Here is a 23777-nt window from a genome sequence, read left to right as displayed (position 1 = left end):
GTGTGTGCGTGTGTGTGAGTGCGTGTGTGTGCGTGCGTGCGTGCGTGTGTGCGTGTGTTTGTGTGTGTGTGAGTGAGTGAGTGAGTGAGTGTGTGAGTGCGTGCATGGTCATCTATTGAGAAGCAGAAAGTTTTGTGTGTGCGTGCGTGCGTGCGTGTGTGCGTGCGTGTGTGCATGTGTGTGTGTGCGTGCGTGCATGTGTGTGTGAGAGAGAGACAGCGGCTGCATTCTTCAATATGAGTAAACAATACAGAGGTTTGACCGCTGCGGCTCACTACTTTTTCCATCGTCTTGAGCATGAGTGTGACATTTGTACGTTTCTGAATGCTGAATAGGCTTTATTATGCAAATAAGCGTGATCATGTTAATGAGCTCATGGTTGTGCATTTTTTGGTTACATTTTAAAATAACATTTCATTTAACTTGAAGTGTTATTAAATAGTATTTATTAACCTTTTTTAATTTCAACATTTACTAATGCATTTTTAAAATCAAAAGTCGTATCTGTTAATATTAATTAATGGACCTGAGTTACATGAACTAACAATGAAAATACTTGCCTAAAACAATTTATAATCTGAATTAATGTTAATTTCATCATTAACGAATATCAATGCTTTTGTCCCTCTTTAAGTCACTTCATATAAAAGCATCTACTAAATGCATAAATGTAACTGTAAATGTAATGCTTTAATGTTTACAGATACAACCTCTGATTTTAATATTTTATGCACTTACATGAACAAACATACATAGAGATGTATAAATGCTGTAAGAAATATATTGGTCATTGATAGTTCATGGGAGCTAATGCATTAAATAATACAATTATTCAGTGTTGCTTCAAATAAATTTCAAAGATATTTAAACGAAGCCAGAAACACTAGTTAAAATGTTTTTAATGATACAAGTAATTTTAAATACAATGTGCAAAGTTTTGCAATCACGGCTGGCAAATTAACCTGGAAATAAAATAAAATAAAATGAAATAATTAAAAAAAAATAATAATATATATTTTTTTTTAATTGTAAAAATGCAGGACGTTTTCTCTTAGGGTTTGGTTACAGTCAGTATTTATAACTAGCCGTCTATAAAAACAATAGAAGTCAATGAAATGTCTCCATTTAGATAAAGTAAATATGTGTGCAACATTACACAGGGTTGTTTTGGTCTTAGACTGTGTGAGACAGCAGACGTTCTCTCTGGATCCTCTCATCAGACACGGGTCACATTGTTTCAGCTCTGAATGAGACACACACACACACACGTTTCCTTGTGCTCATCAGATAAATGCTAATCTGACACCATGCTAATCTCTTTGTCTTCGCAGTGAGGATGAGGCGATTAAAGCGTGTGCTAACAGCTTATTAGCATGTGTTATTAGTTACACTAATCTGCTGGAGGCCTGCAGGAACAACACGCTCTGAAAAATGCCTCAGATTGCTTGCAGGCGAGGGGAAACTCTGCAGACATTTTTCTTCTCTCTGCCTTTTGTTTTTACGAGCAGGATTTTCTGCCGCGCTGTAGAAGCGCAAAATGTTATCAGAGGCTGAATTTATGCATGGAGCAAATTAATTTTAATCACGTTCATTCGCGGCGAGAGGGGGCAGATGTTTGAATCGCTTTACCCCTCGGTGCTTCTTGTCATCTGCTATTCATTTAGCACGATCTCCTCAGACCCATCGGGCTGCTTCTCGTCACTGCGGCTTGATTTCTGCTGAAAGTAGCATTCTTTCTGCCGTGTGCCTCACTGTTTTAAACAGCAGGATACCCCTGCAACGATCCCTGTGTATTTAAAGATTCCTGAGTGTGTGAGGCACACAGTGTGTGTGTGAGTCAGGGATTTGCGCTGGACAGGAGCACAGACAGATGGCACAGACTCCAGCTCCGGATTTCAGTAGAGATGTTTCGGATTGAGAAGTTAATCTGTGCTGCTAGAATATCAAACCATCTGTGTTTAATGAGTTAAGAGGGTCCAAACTCTGCTAAAGCCCAGTGATTCTTAACAGTCATCAAACTGTATTTTAAGTTGTAAAATACAGTTAATTTATTTAGATCTTTAAAGACTTGAGACTTTTTTTTAGGTTTGCCTTTATTTCAAATTTTCTCTTATTAATGTTCTTCTGTTTTCTGTTATTACGTAGTTTTATTTTTATTTATTTTTTTATATATTTTGAATTAGTTTGTATTTTTAAACGTTCCGTTTTGAATTGTATGGGTGAAAATTCAGTTTTGATTTTAGTTAAAGTTTTTTTTTGGTCATTTTTATTTAAATATGTCGAAACAATGTTGCCTTGTCTACTAGCTGAAATAAAATAATTACATTTTTCTTCAGTTAATGTTTATTTTATTTAAAGTAACAAAATTGTTTTTTAATTAGTTTAGTTTTAGTTAACTAACCCACAATCAGTGCATGTCATTGTGTCACTTTCATCTTTATTTGAGATAAGACTGAATAAAACTGCATCTAAAACAAAAATCATTAATTTGTTTCTAATATGTTTTTAAATTTTTGTGGCTTAATATGAGGCATATTCCTCATGAGTGCGTGTTTTAAAGAATTGGATAAAATTCTGATGGTAAATATTTCTCTAAGGTAAAGAGTTTTGACAGAAATTTTGGTAACACTTTACTTAAAGCCTTTATGTATAATGCATTATAAAGAGTTATTAAGGGGTATAATGCAATATAATTATTCATAATGTGCGTTGTAATACATTATATCTTGTCGTAAATAATTATTACCAAATTTAAAATGCATAGTGTAACAATGAATTGATAAGTGTTATAAAGTATTAACTGTGGTTACAATTTATGAGATTGCACAATGCATCATAAGGTGCATTACAAGGCATAATTAATGCATTACAACTACTTTTATAATGCATTATACATAAAGGCTTTAAGTAAAGTGTTACGGACATTTTCTTTAGGATACGTTTGTGTGTCTTTGATTTAAATCACTCATTTGTTTACATCAGTGAGCGTCAGACTATCATTCTTACTCGTTATGATATGTTGCAACTTCTAACAAAGTTATCAGCCAACTAGTGCGTAATGTATTATTTACAAGCCAATTTCTCACAGTTGGCACTTGGCGAATGTTAATTTTGGACCTAAGTCATAGATGAACATGTGCAACACAGACTAATTTCTGCTTCACACACATATATATATGAACTTGTTTTCCTCCTGTGTTTGTAGGAACACCATCTCTAAGCAGTTCTGGTACCGTGATGGTGCTGGTTGGTGATGTGAATGATAATATTCCATCATTCAGTTCAATGTCTTTCCACACGACCATTCCCGAAGATGCACCCACCGGAACAGACGTCCTGTTGCTCAACAGCTCAGATGCTGATGTAGGACTCAATGGAGTGATCAGGTATGACACTATAGACTGAAACCAAAATGTACTATATAACATTTTATGCATTTTTACAAAAAATCTTTGTTATATGTTTGTCTGTCATTTGTTTTTTTTAGTAATTTTGTCCTCAAACATTTAGCACCACACACACTACCTGTTAAGGTCTTTGCACACTGAGTCTGAAATATTCGTATGCGTTTTTTCGTATTCGTCATCCTAAAAATTTGACACGCACAGAAACCTTGCACACTGAGTCCGATGCGTATTAATTAATCCATTGCGAAAAAAAGAAAGACGAAATATTGGGTCCATCTAATGCTGAGATTGCATAGAGAGGAGCTGCGGGATTATCCCGAGTGATTCAAAGTTTACTACAGGGTTTTGATGCTTTGGTAGCAATACTAGAGCCATATACTTAAAATTGAAACTGAAATTGAAACCAGCATACAATTATGGCTTTCGCTTCTACGGTGGCTCCGAGTTGTCAAAACACCTCTGAAAATGCTTGCTACGGATGTGAAAAATGCACAAAATGGAACCCGATCCGAATTTTTTTATGACGGATGAAAGTTTCGGAGGCAGTGTGTAAACGTGATTGACACAATGTGAGGTCGTATTTATTTTTTAACGTGCGAAAATGTCGGACTCAGTGTGCAAAGACCTTAAGTCATGTATCTCTAAAGTACTCCTGCATGAGCTCATGTGGGGGCAACATGTTCCACTTTCCTAAAAACATGCTAATGAGGATGATAATGAAGTATGACAGACAGATCAGAGCCCAGTGGGGGGCAGCAGGACAGTGAGGGGCTTTGGTTATTAATTCACAGAGCCAGTTTTATGCTTTGGCGTGAGGCGGACAATGCGTGACTGTGGAGGATGTTGTTGTTTTTTCACCAGGGTTGTTTTTCACACTTTGTTCTGTAATTTGTGGCATTCCCGTCTCACTCTCTGAAGTTGCCATGTGTACATGTTACTGTCAGAACGAGTTTGTGTCACGGGCCCCGAAAATGAACCTCACTGAAACTCAAAACAGCATGGGAACGGCTCAAATCGGGTGTTTTTGATCAGGGCTGGTTTACTGATGCACAGCTGAGAAAACATGCTGCGGGAATTATGAAAGAATTGGAAAGATGAATAAAGAATTAATCTTCCTGCCGCCCATATGATAAGATACTTGGCGAATAAACTTCTGAATTCTTGCTTAGGAGGAATTTGAGGAATTTTGGGCAGGTGCCGACACTCTACAGACCGAAATATGTAGCTTTCCTATAGTTTAATGCCAAGGTCATGGGTTTGATTCCAGGCAAAGCAAGCACTGATAATATGTGTACCTTGAATACAATGTTAGTCACTTGGGATAAATGTGACCTTGGACCACAAAACCAGTCATAAGGGTCAATTTTTCGAAATTGTGATTTAAACATCAGCTGAATAAATAAGTTTTCCATTGATCTATGGTTTGTTAGGATAGGTGTCTCATTTTGCCGAGATACAACTATTTGAAAATCTGGAATCTGAGGGTGCCAAAAAAACTAAATATTGAGAAAATCTCCTTTAAAGTTGTCCAAACGAAGTCCTTAGTAATGCATATTACTAATCAAAAATTACGTTTTGATGTAGTTACAGTAGGACATTTATAAAATATCTTTATTTTAACAAGAACATGATCTTTACTTAATATCCTAATTATTTTTGGCATAAAAGAAAAATGTATCATTTTGACACATACTATTGTTGGCTGTTGCTACAAATATATCCGTCTTACTTAAGACTGGTTTTGTGGTCCAAGGTCACAAATGTGTGTGGGTAGTTGACAGATAGCATTGTTTGGTGCATAAATTGAACCTGTTGTGTTTGTGATTTACAGTTACAGTCTCAGTGGTGGGGACGGTCAGTTCTCCATCAACCCAGCCACAGGCCTGATCATCACCAGCTCCTTGCTGGATCGAGAGGCACGGGCGAGTTACCAGCTGCTGGTGGTGGCATCGGACGGTGGACAGCCCACACCGCTATTCAGCTCTGCCACAGTGTCTGTGGTTGTGGCCGACATCAATGATAACCCTCCACGGTTTCACCATCATCCATATGTCACACACATACCTGCTTCTACTTCTACAGGTGTGTCCTCTATGGCAGGGGTTCATGGTTTCATTGGGTTTTGGTCTGTCTGATTAGTGTCTAATCACTTCTGTTCTGTTTTTTGCAGGCTCACTGGTCTTTGCAGTCACAGTAACAGATGAAGACTTCGGCTCAAATGCTCAACTTCACTATTCGCTCACTGGACGCAATTCAGAAAAGTTCAGGATAGACCCCATCAGAGGTGCCATCACTGCCAATGAAAAACTCAGAGGGAGTTCAGAGGTCACCTTCACGGTCCACGTAAAAGATGGAGGCACCAACCCCAAAACAGACAGCACAACTGTTACGGTTCGCTTCGTTACTGGAGGAGACTTCCCCCATATTAGAATCAAGGAGAAAGCCTTCACCTTCCCAGAAAACCAACCCACAAACACTGTTGTGACTAAGGTGACCGGATCTTCACCCAGGGCAGGTCCTTTGTCGTACTACATTGCAAGCGGAAACCTGGACAATGCATTCCACATAGATCAACTTTCAGGAGAGCTGTCTATCAAAAAGCCTCTGGACTATGAGAATATTGAGAAGTACGTCTTGTGGATAGAGGCTCGAGACCAAGGCTTTCCCCCTTATTCAGCCTATGAGAAAGTAGAGATCGCAGTTCTGGACGTTAATGACAACCATCCTACTTTTGAGCAAGAGCCGTTTCACGCTGAGATTTTAGAAAACCTCTCACCTCAACGTGTGCTGATAGTATCAGCATTTGACCAGGACAGTGGACCAGACGGGCAACTGGAATATGCCATAATTGAAGGCAACAAAGAAAACAGCTTCAGCATCAACAGGGCAACTGGTGAAATCCGCACAACACGACCACTGGATCGAGAGAAGGTCGCACAGTATGCTTTGAGAGTAAAGGCGACGGATAGAGGTAGCCCTCCTAAAAGCACAGCAGTGAAGGTCTTGATCAGCGTGTTGGATGTCAATGATAATGCTCCCAGATTCTCCAAAATCTTCAGTGCCACTGTACCTGAAAATGCACCAGTGGGCTTCACTGTTACTCGCGTAACCACCACCGATGAAGACTCAGGAGCTAACGCTATAAGCCGATACTCCATCAGCGACGCAAGTCTTCCCTTCATTATCCACCCCAGCACAGGAGACATCACCATCAGTAGGCCTCTGAACAGAGAGGACACGGACCACTATATTGCCAAAGTCTCAGCACACGATTCAGGATGGACTGTTAGCACAGACGTCACAATATTTGTGACAGATGTGAATGATAACGCTCCGAGATTTAGCAAGCCGTCATATTACCTGGACTATCCTGAGCTGACAGAGGTAGGATCCATTGTGACTCAAGTCTCTGCCACAGATCCTGACGAGGGTTTCAACGGTAAAATATTTTACTTTATCCGATCTCAAACAGAGTTCTACCGAATCAACTCCAGCTCTGGTGAGATCTTCGTTAAACAGCAGCTCAGGTATCAAAACTCCAGTGGCCACAGTAATGTCAATGTGAACCGTCATAGTTTCATCGTCACCGCTTCAGACCGAGGCATCAAGCCGCTCATGAGCGAAACCACAGTTATCATAAATGTAGTTGACAGCAATGATAACCCACCCACGTTTGAATCTTCCTTTTACTTTACCCCTGTCACTAAAAGTGTAAAGGTCGGCACCACACTCCTCGAAGTCACAGCTCATGATCATAAGGACTTTGGCTTGAACTCTGAAATAGAGTATGCAGTATCTGGAGGCAACAGTTCCAGCAAGTTCCGCTTAGATAAACAAACTGGATCGGTCACAGTAGCGTCCTCACTCACCGCAGACACAAATAAAGTGTACCTGCTTGAAATAACAGCAAGTGACAAAGGGAACCCTCCTCTGTCTGCTAAGACAACAGTCAAAATAGCTGTTACAGAAGAGAACCATCATACTCCAGAGTTTTCACAGAACCAAGTAACAGTCACCGTGTCTGAAGGTCTGACTGTTGGCACAGCCATCCGCACACTTTCAGCACGAGATAAGGACAAGGACAAACAAATGAACGGCCTGGTTATGTACAACATCTCCTCAGGTAATGACGGTGGCTTGTTTTCAATTCACAGTCAAACGGGCGTTTTATCCCTAGCAAAGCTGCTGGATTATGAGACAAAGCAGAAGCATGAACTCAGAGTTTCTGCAACAGATGGAGGGTGGATTGCCAAGATAAGCTATGTTACAGTTAATGTCCTAGTTACTGATGTAAATGATAACCCTCCAGTGTTCGACCCTATTGAGTACTTCCCAGTCGTGCAGGAAAATGTCCCCAGTGGCACCACTGTGGTAAAAATGAATGCAACTGATAAAGACTCTGGGCCAAATGCCCTGATGGCATACGTGATTCAGTCATCAGACAGTGACTTGTTCATAATTGATCCCAACACAGGAATCATCACCACACAAGGTTTCCTAGACTATGAAGCTAAACAGGTGTATCACCTGACCATCAAAGCCTTTAACGTTCCAGATGAAGAACGGTGCAGCTTCGCATATGTTAATATTCAGCTGAAAGGTGCTAATGAATACGTCCCTCGTTTTGTGTCAAAGCAGTACTACTTTGAGGTTTCAGAGGCAGCACCTAAAGGCACAGTCATTGGGGAGGTGTTTGCAAGTGACAGAGACTTGGGAGAAGATGGCATAGTGTATTATTTGATTTTTGGAAGAAGCAGAAAAAGGGGTTTTAGCATTAATAAAAAGACAGGCCAGATCTATGTCTCAGGACCGCTTGACCGTGAAAAAGAAGAAAAGATTTCTCTTAAAGTCTTAGCTAAGAATGCAGGAAGCATAAGAGGGGCAGATATTGATGAGGTGCTTGTGAACATTACGATTCTGGATGCCAACGATCCTCCTGTATTCACCCAGGAGCTCTATGATGTTCAGGTGAATGAGGGACTATCCCCTGGAGGCCTGGTTACATTTGTCAGTGCTGAGGATTCGGATTCTGTCCCTAGCTGGAGCAGATTCACCTATGCCATTGCTGCCAACTATGAAAAAAGTACCTTTACCATCAACCCTCAGACAGGACAGGTGTCTGTGGCTTCAGAACTGGACCGAGAAACTGTCCCTGTGTACAACCTCACCGTCCTGGCAGTTGACTCGGGTTCTCCAGCTGCCACTGGCAGTGCCATTTTAATTGTGACCCTGGAGGATATTAACGATAATGGACCAAGTTTGGAGACTACAAGTGGGGAGGTGATGGAGAACCAGAGGGCAGGAACATCCGTGATGAAGCTCAGTTCAAGTGATCCAGATCTTGCACCAAATCAAGGACCGTTCTCCTATAACCTCGTCAGCACTGGAGCAGCATCCAGTTACTTCATCCTCAGTCCAACTGGAGAGCTGACCACCAGCCGGGAGATAGACCGAGAGCAGATAAGTGATTTCTACCTCTCTGTGATTATCAAAGACTCTGGTATTCCTCAGATGTCCTCGACAGGAACTGTCCACATCAAAGTCAATGATCAGAATGATAATCCCTCAGAGTCTCGCTCCGCAGAGATCTACGTGCATTATTTTGGAAATATGTTCCCTGGAGGATCACTGGGGGTGGTAAAGCCACAGGATCCAGATATACAAGACACATTCCACTGTTTTCTTGTTCCACCAGCGGCTGTCCTCTTCAGCATTCCCACAGGAACCTGTGACCTCCGCTCAAACAGTCGCTCCACAGATGGCACATTTGATTTATCGGTGCGTAGCAGCGATGGCGTCCACGATGCTGTCAACAGCCATGTCCGTGTTTTCTTTATTGGATTCAATAATGCCACAGTGGACAACAGCATCCTGATACGAGTCGTCTCCCAAAGCGCCAGAAACTTCCTTACCAATCACTACCTCAGTTTCCTGCGCATCGCCAATTCACAGCTAGCTGGTTTGGGCACTGGAGTCCAGATCTATGGGGTGTTTGAACTAAACAACAGCACTTTCCTGATGGCAGCTGTCAAGCGGGGTCATGGGCAGTACGTCAATCCGAGTGGAGTTGCCACTTTCTTCCAGAGCATCAAGGAGATTCTGCACAGACAAAGTGGAGTTAAGATTGACTCTGTGGACTATGATCCCTGCTTCCACAATCCGTGTCAAAATGGGGGGAGCTGCAAGAGGCGGCTGGGTGTTGGCCCAGACATGAAGACGGAGGAGAGTGTCCCGGTCATCCTCGTCTCAAATCGCCCCCTACAGCCATACGCTTGTAACTGCAGGCCAGGTTATGCCGGTGCCCTCTGCGAGACTGACATCGATGAGTGCCAGCCGACACCTTGCCACAATGGAGGAACTTGCCACAACTTGGTGGGCGGATTCTCTTGCTCCTGTCCAGAAGGTTTCACTGGGATGGCTTGTGAGAGGGACATCAACGAGTGCCTTTCGAACCCCTGCCAGAACGGGGCACTATGCCAGAATTACCCCGGGGGCTTTAACTGCCTGTGCAAATCTGGATTTGCAGGTACAGTCTGCCATCTATTTGCTTTTTACCAGTAACACAACCACAGATGTTAGGCAAGGCACATACATGCAGCTTGCACACAAGTTTGTTATCGTTTTAGGCCAAGAAAAATATTTGCTTCTAAGTAATTGGAGGGGTGTTGCAACCCAAGCATACAGTGGCCATTGCCAAAAGCAGTTTGCTGTTAGGGTCACAGACTGGGAGGTATCAGCTGTGACGCAGATCAACTTGTCATGTTTACTGTAATGAAAGTAGATGATCAGATTTGCACCCTAATAAGGACACGGCCGTAAACCACCTTCAGATTTCACCTGTGCTGTGCAGTTAAACTGCTTGTATACTCTAAAGAGGCTTTGTTGGGTCCATTTTAAGACAGTTTAAGTCATAGAAAAAAAAATGTATTAGAGTGTGGGTTAACCAAACTCTAATACATATTTTTTCTATGACTTAACTGTATTAAAATGCAGAGATCATTTGTAAAGCTAGCTAGCTCAAGCCATTTCAGAGTTTTTAAAATCTGTAATGATGACATAATTACAGTGACTGTAAAATCAGTTGGTGTATGTGAGTATGGATCTGTCTGTGATGTTTGCCTTTGAATAAGCATGTGTGACAGCCTTAGCTTGAATCGGCTCTGTTTCGGCAGGTGTTGGCTGTAGCTTTTGGACATTGTTTTCAACATGGAGCTGTAACAGACGTTTGGTTTCAGGCTCTGAGTAATTACGATTCTTTTTTTATTCTGATCATAACAAATGACTGCAGTGTGTTCACATCGGAGGCCCCAGATAAATGGGGCAGCTAGAGAATTACACCTATTGACTTACAGTAGTGTGCATGCACTCCAGCTGAACCCCACACTTCCTGTTTTGCTAGCGGTGATGGAGTTTTCGTTCTTTGTGCCATTTGTCTTAGAGAGCTACATACAAGGAGCAGAAAAGGAAAGAACTCAAATTAAGTTTATGCTTGATCATTTGTATGTCTAGTCATTCTGTTTTTGTCATAGTCTTCAGCGTATATGTGTGTTTTATATCAGCACCTCTTTTATGGGTCTCCCAGAACCAGTGCAGCTGATGCAGACTTTCACCTTCTCTTTCTTAGAAACGTGGGTCCGTTTACAAGGTGTAAGACTTCGAGCTGTTTGTATTAGAAAGATAAAGTGCACCAGAGATGTGAGAGAGAAAGAAAACACAGGGGATTCTGGGAGCCCCATGTGAGAACAGTCATTTTCGTGTGTCATGCTCACCTCATTGTTTTCATTGGTGTTTTTTCATGAATTCAGGGAAAGCCTGTGACTCCATCATCAATTACTGTGACTGTAACCCCTGTTTTAATGGGGGTTCCTGCCAGAACCGGGTGGAAGGTTATTACTGTCACTGTCCTTTTGGTAAGTCATCATTTCAGCCCCGGGACCAGTTCAAGGTCCTTCAACTGCTGCTATTAATTCTTGACTGTGTGTGAGACTGTAATGCAGAAACAAATGTTTTGTAGATTACAGAAAATGAACTGCAGTGTGAATTTGTCCGTTGACACACAATGTGGTAAATGTTCAACCATATTTTTTGCGTGTTGTACCATGGATGTCATGAATTTTTCACTGCATGAAATTCTTACGCCACAGACAAACAATAAATCACTCTCCCTCTGCAGGTGTGTTTGGAAAGCACTGTGAACTGAACAGCTACGGATTTGAGGAGCTCTCTTACATGGAGTTCCCCAGCCTCGACCCCAACAACAACTACATCTACATCAAGTTCGCCACTTTGAAGGAAAACGCCCTGCTCATGTACAATCACGACAACCAGACCGGCGACAAGGCGGAGTTCCTGGCCCTCGAGATCTTAGAAGGCAGAATGAGGTTCTTGTTTAACTTGGGGAGCGGCACTTACAAGCTCATGACGACCATCAGGGTCTCAGATGGCCAGTTCCACACGGTCATCGCCAGGAGAGCAGGAATGGTGAGTCCTTTCGATCCGTCTAGTAATCTGTCTGCAAGGAACCTTCAGATTGGTTATGAAGATGTTTTACTCTGTTCTCGCAGGTTTTGTTCAAATTAAAGTGTTTATTGGTTGTGTTTTATTTATGCATTCTTTTCCGAGATGTCAGGCTAAACTCTTAACTCTTCTGGACCTGCTGCATAAAATCTCTCTGTAAATGGCTTGTAAAAACACTTCAGCACGGCATTACTGCAACACCTCAGCTTTGTGTGATCCGACTAATGTTCCTGAAAAATAGGCTGTAAGTCTGTTGTGGGCCTCACTGAAGGCCTGAGAGTTGAGCCGTGTGTCATGAGAACCCAGCCCATACGGTGCAATAAAGAGAACCTGATCTGTGTGTTTGGAGAAGCGGATGTGGGTCACTTCGGTGGTTCTGTAGGGCCGTTTTCTTTTTTCTTCCTTTTCGTTCTAGACGTGAGCTTGAGCAGATGTTAAAGTCATACATGGCCCCTTGTTTTCCCCCGTGGAGAGAGCTGAACTCTGACAGTCAAGGGTACTTTTGTTTAGTTAAGTTGTCCTAGTTTACCCCACAGCCAGATGCGTTGGATTTTGGCACGCTGTCTCGAGCTCATGGTTTTTTTGTTTACAGGAGAGTTGGAGTTTATCGAGAGCTGGTCTACGGCCACGTTTTTGCTCTTCACTTGTTTCTGCATTGTGTGTTGCAACTTAGATGGTTGATGGATTATAAATAGAAAAGTAGAAATCAGCTCACACACCCACATACAGCATGTGTTTCCAAACACCGTCCAAAAAAGCAGCTCAAAGCCAAATCTATTTAATACAGACTCTGAAAATGCTCTTTGATTCCAACTGGGTCGTTTCAGATTTTCAGACCATTGCAATCTAGTCGTGCACTGGATGCACACTAAAACATTCATTCATTCATCAATTTTCAAAGTTAACAAGACAATTTAATTAAGTTCTGCTGCATGAAATTGGTTTAGAGACTCGTTTCTGAAAGCAAATGTTTCCTCTGCTAGAAGTGTGCGATGTGGTCTGGTTAAGTCTTTTTGAAGTGCAGGGAGGCATTAATGCGATGGCCAGACGCTCGAGCCGCGCAGGAAGTCGTCTGTATCAGTACTTAGCACAGCTCCAGCAGACAAAAACGTCTTGTTTCCATTGTTAGTGTAGGATTTTCTTTTTATAGGCTGAAGTTCATCTATAACGGAAGTGAAGTGTCTGTATTATCTGAACGTTGAGGTCGTGCTGTTGTCTGATGTCAGTCCTGCTTCTCAGTGCCTCTGTACTCTTTGCACCTCCTCGTCTGAGATGTTTTTCTCCCAGATGTCTGCACGGGACTCATAAAGCACCGAGAGGACAGGACAGATCACTGTAGAATGTCTTGCGGTAATTTATTCACCAGCATCTGGGTGTCGTTTTTTTTTTTCTTCATGTAGTTTTCTGTAGGCTGGAGACAGACCTTAGTTTCAGTAGTCATGTCAAAGCAGTAACTAAATCAGCATACTATCATCTCAAAAACATTGCAAGAATGAGATGTTTTGTTTCCAGTCAAGACTTGGAGAAACTTGTTCATGCCTTTATCACCAGCAGGGTGGACTATTGTAATGGTCTCCTCACCAGCCTTCCCAAGAAGACCATTAGACAGCTGCAGCTCATCCAGAACGCTGCTGCCAGAATTCTGACTAGAACCAGAAAATCTGAGCATATCACACCAGTCCTCAGGTCCTTACACTTGCTTCCAGTTATATTTAGGATTGATTTTAAAGTACTTTTACTCGTTTATAAATCACTCAATGGCCTAGGACCTAAATACATAGCAGATATGTTCACTGAATATAAACCTAACAGACCACTCAGATCATTAGGATTGAGTCAGTTAGAAATACCAAGGGTTCACACAAAACAAGGGGAGTTTGCTTTTAGTTATTATGCCGCCCGCAGTTGGAACCAGCTTCCAGAAGAGATCAGATGTGCTAAAACATTAGTCACATTTAAATGCAGACTCAAAACGCATCTGTTTAACTGTGCATTTATTGAATGAGCACTGTGCAACATCCGAACTGATTGCACTATATTTTATGTATAATCATTTTCTATTCTTAACTGCTTTATATCCATTTTAAACCTCTTAAATCAATTTTTAAATCATTTTCAAAGTTTTTAAATTCCTTTTTTTATTGTTGTGATTTTTTTATTTTTATTATTTTCTTTTTTTTTATGTAAAGCACTTTGAATTACCATTGTGTATTAAATGTGCTATATAAATAAACTTGCCTTGCCTAGGCTCCACAAAATACTCAAACTTGACAAATACATGCAGGTCATTTTATTTATGTAATTTAAAGCACAAATACATTCCAAGATGTTTTTATTTTGATTTAAAAATGCATATGGATGTCTGAGATTGTTATTCCGAGATACAAAAGTAAAATACAGTAAAATAAAGACAGAGTTTGATTTCGAGACTGTCAGTCTCAACCAGCTGCACACAGACATCATGCTGACCTGTTTGTCTGTCTGCTGTGTTAAAGGCGGCGTCTCTCACTGTTGACCTGTGTGGGGAGGAACAGGAACCGGGATACTGTGCCGTCAGCAATGTGGCTGTATATACTGACTGGTGAGAAACACACATTTACCCTCATTATAGCATCTCTTTATTACTGTATGTCCCAATATAGAGCGCAACAGTGACCACATGCCAAATGGCCTGGGTTTTGAAGGTATTTTCACCATTCATTTTCACCACAGAGTATGAGATGCATCACAATATTGCAAACTTTGACTATATAAAGTAAAAATATTTTAAATAAAATTTGTATTATTAATACATTTATTAAAATCTATTAATGGTAGATGATCGGTAGATCTCGCTTCAAAATTGTGGGTCTAAGATTATTCACAATATTACAAACTTTGATTTAAAAAAGATTAAAATGTTAAAATATTGTAAATTTAAAAAAAATTAAAAGCTTAAAATATTATAAATAAAATATGTATATAATTCATTGATATGTGGTAATATGATTATTTTATTAAAATATTAAATTATTGGTGGATGTTTGGCAGATCTCACTTCAAAATTATGGGTAGTTATTTAAATGGAAATTTAAAGCATTTAAAAAAAAAATTTTAATCATGTTTGCATTGCAAAAGTATTTTTTTTCTAGTATAAATATCTAAACATTCTTGAATCATGATGCATTTACTTCAGATGACTTTAGATATTAAGTCTTGTTTTCTGAAAAATTTACCAAAATTTAACAAATATCTGCTAATGCGTTCAGAAAAATAATCTTAATTCAAAGGGAAAACAATATGATTTTTCAGATATTTTCTTTTTGTGCATATCACTTAATGGTCAGTCTCTCTTGAAAGATATATTGTTACTGAAGAAAGTCAATTTCTCTTCTGGAAGCCGAGTGTGGCGCTGTTATGTCTGATTTTCTCGTCTCTCAGGATTCTGGATGTCCAGCCGAACCGTCTGTCTGTTGGGGGCGTTCGGTCGATTGAAGCCCTCCTGCATCGTCGAGGTCAGGTGGCCACTCATGACTTTGTCGGGTGCATCATGGAGTTCGCTGTCAATGGACGTCCACTGGAACCGTCTCAAGCTCTGGCTTCACACGGCATCCTGGACAGGTCTGTCACCGTACACACAAACACAAAACACGAGCCGTGTCACTGAACGACAGCTCATTCGGCTCTCTGGACATCTGTGAATGCAAAATGAAAGCTGGCTCCAGTTGGCCCAAGTCTTATTTTTGATGTCTGTGTGAATTTTCTGGAGCAGGTTGAATAGTGTTGATTTTATTTCAGGTGACTGATGCTTTGAAATGAATGCAGCTCTTTTGCATATATGCTAATGTTGGAGTCATGGACTCTTGTGTTGCTGAGATGTTCCCCGCTGAAGGTTTTTGTGCGTCTTTCGTCCACAGATGCCCCAGGTTAGAGGGCGCGTGTGTTGCCGAGCCCTGCAGACACAGTGGGACGTGTCTGGACATGTGGTCGTGGCAGCAGTGCCAGTGTACAGAGGGTTTCACTGGACCCACCTGTGAGAAATGTGAGTTTTTGCAATCTGGAATGATTAAATCTAATATTTTATTAACTATTGTTCATTCATGCATTGGTCAATTTTGAGATTTTGGGTTATGTCTTCAGACTCTTGAGAAGGAAATACGCAAAATACACATTTAAGTGTTTATTTTATTGCACTTTATCTATTTGCATCTGTAATTTCAATTACAAGATGTATTTTTAAAGAGATTTTTCTCTGCTTCAGTGACTCTTACATAGACCAAATTTTACAGTTTTATTCCTATCTATATTCTGCAGGTTTTTACTGAGGGTTTTTTTCCATATATCATTTACAATGATTTATACAACATTTTATTCCTAAAAACATGGTGAAAATAAGTTTGTTTAAAGGCGGTGTGTTTTTTTCCTCCACTTCAGCAGCACTTACATAAACCAAAACTTACAGGTTTATTCTTGTCTTTGTTATGAAGGTTTTTACAGAGGGATTTGTTCATATATCATTCACACTGATTTATACAACATTTTACTCCGAAAAACATGGTAAAAATCCCCATCTTTAAAGCCTGTGAGTTTTTATCTCCACTTCTGCAGATCATACATATCAAATCTTAGAGTTTTATTCCTTTCTATATTCTTAAGGTTTTTACTGAGGGGTTTGTTCATATTTCATTCACACTGATTTATACAAGAGTTTATTTCTCAAAACATGTTGAAATTGTATTTTTTTCGCCTGTTGACAGTATTTTCTGATTTATGGTGTGATAAAAAGAGAAATCCAAAATCAACAGAATCAAACTAATTTTTAACCTGGCTATATCCACATTTATGTTCAGGAAATTTACACAATTGAGTGCATATTTAATTTGTATAATGCCTCCATTTACATATTTAAATATAACATTTCAGAAAACTTGTACTAAAAACAGTTTTGATTTGCTGTGATTTTACCTTAAAATCACAATTTTTAAAAGTCAGTAATACTTTGAAAAGCGTGACTCCACCAAAACATAAACAGTGTGAATATGCACTTAATAATGCCTTGCTATGTGTACTGCGTTAAGCTAACTGAGACTTGTTATAGCACTTGCATATCATTGCTCTTTTGTTGATTTTGATTGCTTCCATTGTCCTCATTTGTAAGTCGCTTTGGATAAAAGCGTCTGTTAAATGTCTAAATTTAAATGTAAATAATGTGCGTTTTCCAATTGGCAGAGAAACAAAAGAGGCATGGCATGAGAATCAACCAGTCAAAAGCATGTTGTTTGGTTTCTATATGTGCTGCTGAAATCACATTGGTCCAGAATCCTAGTCTACGTAACAGTGTTAAATGCCAGATATTTGATGTAAGAGTTATGAATTGTCACTTTTCTCTTCATCGCATCACAATGTGCAAAGAGATCCTGAATGGAGTCTAAACTAGAGTCCGTGTGTGCTTCTCTCAGACATCACTGCAGATACGGCTCTATCTCTGGACGGTTCAGGTCGTTTGGACTACGGTTTAAGTCAGACTCGCAAGAGAGATGTGTTGTTGGCACGAGCGCTGCAGGACCCTGGCCGACCCGTCCCGGAATACAGCAGCCTGGAGCTGAAGTTCCGCACACGCAGCGGCTCTGGAACGCTGCTGCATGCACAGGAGAGCTCCAACTACACCACCGTCAGGGTAAGTGTGCTCTGGGCTCACGGCCAACCGGCTGAACTCGCTCCCCCTCGCCTCTCCGTTCACTGCAGCTGCTGACGACTAGTGAGGCCGCAGAGAGCTACTACTCAAAACCACGCAAACACAAAGACACAACCACATTCACAGTATCTCACAGCACAGTGTCGCACATCTCAGATTTGTTCTTTGTTCAAGACGGATTTTCCATTTCCAGATTTTGTAGGTCTGTAAATCATTTTCCTTCTCCACTGCAGTTCTTTTCTGTTGCCCCTTCTTTTTCCAATCAAGATTATTTTTCCATTTCGATAATGAATCAGTCAGATTAGCACATGCATTACATAGCTCTGTTACAAAATATAGTGAGCCGTCTACTTAGACAGCATGTCCCAAATTTGGCAATGTAGTATTACTTAGTCATTTGAATTTAATTGAAATGTTAAAGGTATCATCAATGCACTTCAGATGCTCTATTATTATTATATAGTATTATAGTATGTGTTTTTCATTAACTTTTATTTGTATATATTTAGTGTCCATTTATAATAAATTTAGTTTAAGTGTTAATAATTTTGTTTTGTCGTTTTTGTTCTATTCCTATAACTTTATTTTTCCGTTTTACTAATTTTAGAACTTTAGAACTTAGTCATTTCAGTTAAGTTTAGTTTAGGTGCTAAAAATTTTTGTTTGTGCTTTTGTCATTTGTTATTTTTTTTATATTTCTACTTAACTTTAATTTATTTTTCAGTTTTAGTCATTTTAGAGCTTCCTTCAGTCAGATGCCAGGGAAGCATTTTTAATTTTAGTTTCAGATTTAAGTCGAATTTTTTCATCAAATATTTAATTTCAGCTATATTTCAAGTACCGAACATGTTTTAGTAGTTTACAATAACAATACTGCTTACTAAGATAGCTTATTTTTGTCAAATAAGTTAGCATCACATGTGTCCTTTACTGAGAAGGCAATCCCAGAATGCACTTGGGGGGAAAAAACAAACCAGCAGAAAAATCTAAATACATAAAAATTTAAAATTTCAATAAATATTATTCTGTCTAATTAAACTAGGGTTTGGAACAGAGCTGATAGTCTCTGATATGAGGCAATGCGTCGTACGATAGATTAAATCCTGCTATTAAATTACATTAATTAATCTTCTCTCTCTCTGTCTCAGCTGAAGAACGGTCTGCTGCTGTACGTGTCTGACGCTGGTGTCGCCGGTAAGGTGGAGAGGATTGTGGGAGATGTTGTTCTGTCCGACAGTCAGTGGCACACACTCCTGCTTCAGAGAAACGGATCATCCACCATTCTGCGGATCGACGAGTCCAGCTCGAAAGTCATTCTGCACAATACACAGGACTTTGGAGGGATTGGTGTGCACACGCTGTCTCTCGGGGGCGTCCCAGCCTTACCAACACAACAGAAAACCAGCCCAGGTCAGTCCACATTCTGTATAACCTCTTATAATGATGGCTAGAAGTATCATTATGAAGCAAGACTGCATTGCAAACATCCCAGTGACATTTGTACTATAAGCTGCTTTCAATCAAATATGTAAATATTTTAATCACCAGAAATGACACTGACATTGCATGTTAATTATGAACTAAACAATTTTAGCAATGAGAAACGCCTGTCTCGCAGGCAGTGGATGCGTCATAGTTGGCGCACTCATTCATATTTTCTGCCCGAATCAAAACTTGGGAGTGTTTTTCCTCTACGAGTGAAAGTGACAGGAGAAAGTTCAGAGAAAGTGTGCGTGTTTTTGTGCTAACTAGGTTATACAGCAGACTGCCAACAGGAAAGAATGTCTGAACTTTCCTCTGCAGGACCTGCACAGTGCAGCAATCCACAGAGCTGAAGTATTGTCCATTAAAAACAGTCACCTGTAGACACTTCAGACTAGAGCACTCACAAAGAGAAAACATACACCATTTAGCCTGCGATAAGACTGGAATCTTTATTAGAGCTCCAGACAGGCTGAGCAAGATGTGTTCGGTGAAGTCCCATAGGAAAGGGAAAATTTTTTTTTTTTCTCCTTCTCAGATGTTTTTCCTGAGAAATGAACCAGTAATCTCACTTGTGTCTGTAGTTTCACAAGAGATCCCAATGTGCTCAGATTTACCAAGACTCAAAAGTCACACAGTAGGAACATGATCTGAGCTGCTATCCACATTACTATTGTCAAGTATTAGCTAACTGTTGTCCATCTCATATGTTTCTCCCAAAAATAAAACAAAGTTGACGTTTAAATGAAACCTTACTGAGAAACCTTTGAGCGAAAAGTTCACCAGCTGATGTTCATATATGGTCAAATTGAGCTGTTGGGTTGTAACCCATTCTTTACTGGCAAACATCTAAATATCAGATGAAATTATCCAAACTATTATAAGGTAAACATATTTTGTGCACGTAAGGTCATGTCATTTCTGGTTTCAAGGGCTGGAAGAGAGCGGATGAGAAATTGAATTGGGCCAGTCTGCTTTTTCCCTCTAATAAACAGAACCAAATGTTCTGTGTTTGAATGGGGCATAAATTCAATAAACATCGATTTACATTGTTGACGGTTCGTTGTTAGGCAACATGATAGTTGCAGGTCTAAATCAGTGACATCAAGATTTTTCCCAGATGGCGTGGTTTTAAAAGGTTGCATTTTTGGCTTGCAGGATACTTATGTTGAAGAGAAGAGTCTGTTTCTCTTCCTCCTGATGTAAAAGCGACGATTTGTTGATGTGTATCCCTGGGGGAGAATTTTGTTCTACATTGGCTGATGCTACAGCAATCAGAAACTCAAACAAAATGTCTGCCTGTGTAGCGTTAAACTAAGCAATGTCCATTTCTTCAAGTCAGTCTCATTTCTATGTCATGTTGGGGAAGCTCTTGTCTCTCACGTAGCCAAACGATTGACTTGCAGCATACATTTTGTTGAAGTTTGCAGCTTTTGTCCAAAAATCTGTCCACTCAGGTCTGTTTGATTGGTGTAAAAACAAACCATAACACTGTGTCCTAACTACACGCGACAAGATTCCAGCGACAAGCAATTTAGGTGTCCAAACTAGACACGACGCAACACCGTGTAGACGCGACAGAATCTAATCAAATAGGACAGAATCAAATATTACATCCAATCAGTTTATAATCAAATTTATAAATATTAAACCTTTTTAACATTATTAAATGTAGGCCTACATACTGAGTGACTGATATCATCTTTATTTTGGAATACACTTGTTGGTTCGCTGTGAGTTTACAGTTTTAACGTACATCTTTGCTTTTATTTATTTTCAAGATCTGAGGTAAACTATCTGTTGTTGCTTTCAGTGTAGCTATAAATGCCACGCAATATGACATTCAAACTCACATTAGACATGTTTCATTTTGAAAAAAGCACATAATCAGTACCTGAGATTATCACTGCCATATAGTTTGTATATTGTTGTTCCAGCCGCGACGCTGCAGAAATAGAAACCGTTTCTAAAACAAAAATTTTGCATGTTACGACAAAACTTCTGATTAACATGGAAAAGATACCTTTTATCGCATGTCATGTCGAGTGTAGTTAGGATACAATGTTACTGACCACCTTTTATCTGCCATTCTTTTATCTGCCGTTTAGGAGTGGGTGCATTTAAAACCGTACTCAAACCATTTCTGAGATGATTTGAATTAATACTCCTTTCTCTGTGCTTCTAGGTTTTGATGGGTGTTATGCCTATGTGAAATATAACGGAGAGATACTCCCCTTCAGTGGTGAACACAGGACCGTCTCCATCTCCAAGACTGATCCCTCTGTGAAGATTGGCTGTCGTGGCCCTAATCTATGTGAGAGTAGCCCATGCTGGGACGGGCTGATGTGTGTAAACCAGTGGTACACCTACCAATGTGTCCCACCGGGCGACTGCGCCTCGAACCCCTGCCAGCACGGCGGCAGCTGCGTGCCCGGCACTCGTGGAGGCTTCACCTGTGCGTGCGAGGAGTTCTACACGGGCAGAGTCTGCAAGAGCCTGGTGGCCTGTCTGGGAGTCCGGTGTCCGCAAGGTACGGAGTGTAAGCTGGGAGCCAATGGAGGGTTCACCTGTAGTCCGAGCGCCACAACCGAGGAGATGGTTCTGCCCATCTGGGCGGTTCCTGCAATCGTGGGCGGCTGTGCGACTGTCTTGGCATTGGTGGTTTTGAGTCTCATCCTGTGCAACCACTGCAAAGGCCGCACGAAAACCAAAGTGCCAAAGGACGAGAAGAAAACAAAGGAGAAGAAGAAGAAAAAGAAAAAGAAAGGCAGCGAGAATGTGGCGTTCGATGATCCGGACAACATTCCGCCTTACGGAGACGATATGACAGTCCGGAAGCAGCCAGAGGGAAACCCCAAACCTGACATCATAGAGCGAGAGAACCCTTACCTGATCTACGATGAAACCGACATTCCGCATAACAACGAAACCATTCCTAGTGCCCCCTGTGCTCCGTGTGCAGGACCAGAGGCCGATATGGAACACTATGACATTGACAACGCCAGTAGCATTGCTCCGTCAGACGCCGACATCATCCAGCACTACAAACACTTCCGTAGCCACACTCCCAAGTTTTCCATCCAGCGCCACAGTCCGCTGGGATTTGCCCGCCAGTCCCCTCTTCCTCTAGGTGCCACAAGCTACACCTACCAGCCGACCTACACCCAGGGGCTCCGCTCCACCCCTCTCAGCCATTCAGCTTGCCCCACGCCCAATCCCCTGTCACGCCACAGCCCTGCACCCTTCACCAAGCCGTCCTCCTTCTACCGCAACACTCCCACCCGTGAACTCAACTTGGCACGGCGCGAGGGCAGCCCTCTCGATTTCCACGGCGAAGTGTGCCAGCCTGGTATGTTTAACTACGCCACCCGGTTGGGTAGGCGCAGCAAAAGCCCTCAAACCATGGCGGGCCACGGCTCTCGGCCCGGGAGTCGTCTCAAGCAGCCCATCGAGCAGATTCCGTTAGAGAGCGGTCCACCTGTGGGGTTGTCCATAGAGGAGGTGGAACGCCTTAACACACCTCGACCCAGGAATCCCAGCATCTGCAGCGCCGATCACGGGCGCTCGTCATCTGAGGAAGACTGCCGTCGACCGCTCTCACGTGTCCGGAACCCTGCGGATGGCATCCCGGCTCCGGAATCCTCCTCCGAGAGTGACTCCCATGACTCCTTCACCTGCTCGGAGATGGAGTACGACCGCGAGAAACCAGTTTCTTACAGTTCTCGCATCCCCAAGCTCTCGCAGGTCAACGAATCGGATGCCGATGACGAGGATCACGGAGGAAGGATGCGACAAAGGCGATACTCCAGCCGACGTGCGGAGGGTGGGCCGGCCAGCGGCCACAACACTCTATCGGAGTATCAGCACCACACTTTACCCCATAAACTGGGCCAAGGGTCCAATAATTTCAACTGGGACAACCTACTGAATTGGGGTCCGGGGTTCACCCACTACGTGGACGTTTTTAAAGACTTAGCACTGCTACCAGAGAACTCTGCTGCTAAAGACATCGAAATGAAGAGCGGCGACGGCTCCATCACGATTCTGAATGAGGGCGAAGCCGAGCAGTACGTATGAGAAGCACTGAGTCCTTGGGCCTCATTTATAAAGCGTGCATACACACAGATTTGATCTTAGAGTGTGCGTACGCTTAAATCCACGCCAATGCTCATATTTGTAAAAACTGCCTTAGCGTCACGTCAGGGTCTGAGCAGACGTACGCACTTTTTCTTGTCGGAGTACTGCAGGTTTTTAAAAATGTAAGTTTTCTTGCAGCTCGCTGTGCTAAATTAAAGGATTTGGACGATGACTGGTGATCTTTTATATGTTAATGTCATTAATTAGGAGTCATTTACAAGGCAGAGAGCTGAAACCATTCAGTTATGCGCAAGTTCAAGATCATTTACGATTCATAGATTTCACATCGACAGGCGTACATGCGTTTTCTGTGCGTATGTTCATTCTATGAATCACACGTACGCATATTTGAGAGATAATCGTAAGATCAAATTTAGGATGGTTTCTGCGCAACATTTGATAAATGAGGCCCCTCATCTCTTCTCCTTCTGAGACTGGAGTCAGGAGCCGTGGCGAAACACATGAAATACTGATCAATTAAGACGAACTTAAATGCAGCAAGGCAGAGCACTGATTCAAAAGACGAGCACCAAACACCCTTCACAGAGTGCACTACAGAA

At 41.4% G+C, this 23777-nt stretch overlaps 1 protein-coding gene across 1 annotated transcript in view; it reads left to right on the top strand.

The window, feature by feature from the left end:
- LOC107694441 (protocadherin Fat 4-like) overlaps positions 1-23235 on the top strand; it is a 109601-nt gene extending 86366 nt beyond the window's left edge. Inside the window, exons 7-17 of the mRNA XM_016494140.1 lie at positions 3206-3386; positions 5239-5489; positions 5578-9933; positions 11213-11317; positions 11581-11888; positions 14420-14505; positions 15345-15524; positions 15821-15945; positions 17363-17580; positions 18747-19008; positions 21266-23235. Coding sequence (XP_016349626.1) covers positions 3206-3386; positions 5239-5489; positions 5578-9933; positions 11213-11317; positions 11581-11888; positions 14420-14505; positions 15345-15524; positions 15821-15945; positions 17363-17580; positions 18747-19008; positions 21266-23157 — 7964 coding nt within the window. The 3' untranslated portion in view covers positions 23158-23235. The remainder of the gene's footprint in view (positions 1-3205; positions 3387-5238; positions 5490-5577; positions 9934-11212; positions 11318-11580; positions 11889-14419; positions 14506-15344; positions 15525-15820; positions 15946-17362; positions 17581-18746; positions 19009-21265) is intronic.
- The last annotated feature ends 542 nt before the right edge of the window (positions 23236-23777 follow it).

The sequence above is a fragment of the Sinocyclocheilus anshuiensis genome, unplaced genomic scaffold (assembly GCF_001515605.1).
Source record: "Sinocyclocheilus anshuiensis isolate Anshui unplaced genomic scaffold, SAMN03320099.WGS_v1.1 scaffold2492, whole genome shotgun sequence".
NCBI classification, from domain to species: Eukaryota; Metazoa; Chordata; class Actinopteri; order Cypriniformes; family Cyprinidae; genus Sinocyclocheilus; species Sinocyclocheilus anshuiensis.
The sequence above is the reverse complement of the archived record's forward strand: the minus strand, read 5'-3'. Positions and strand labels throughout refer to the sequence as shown.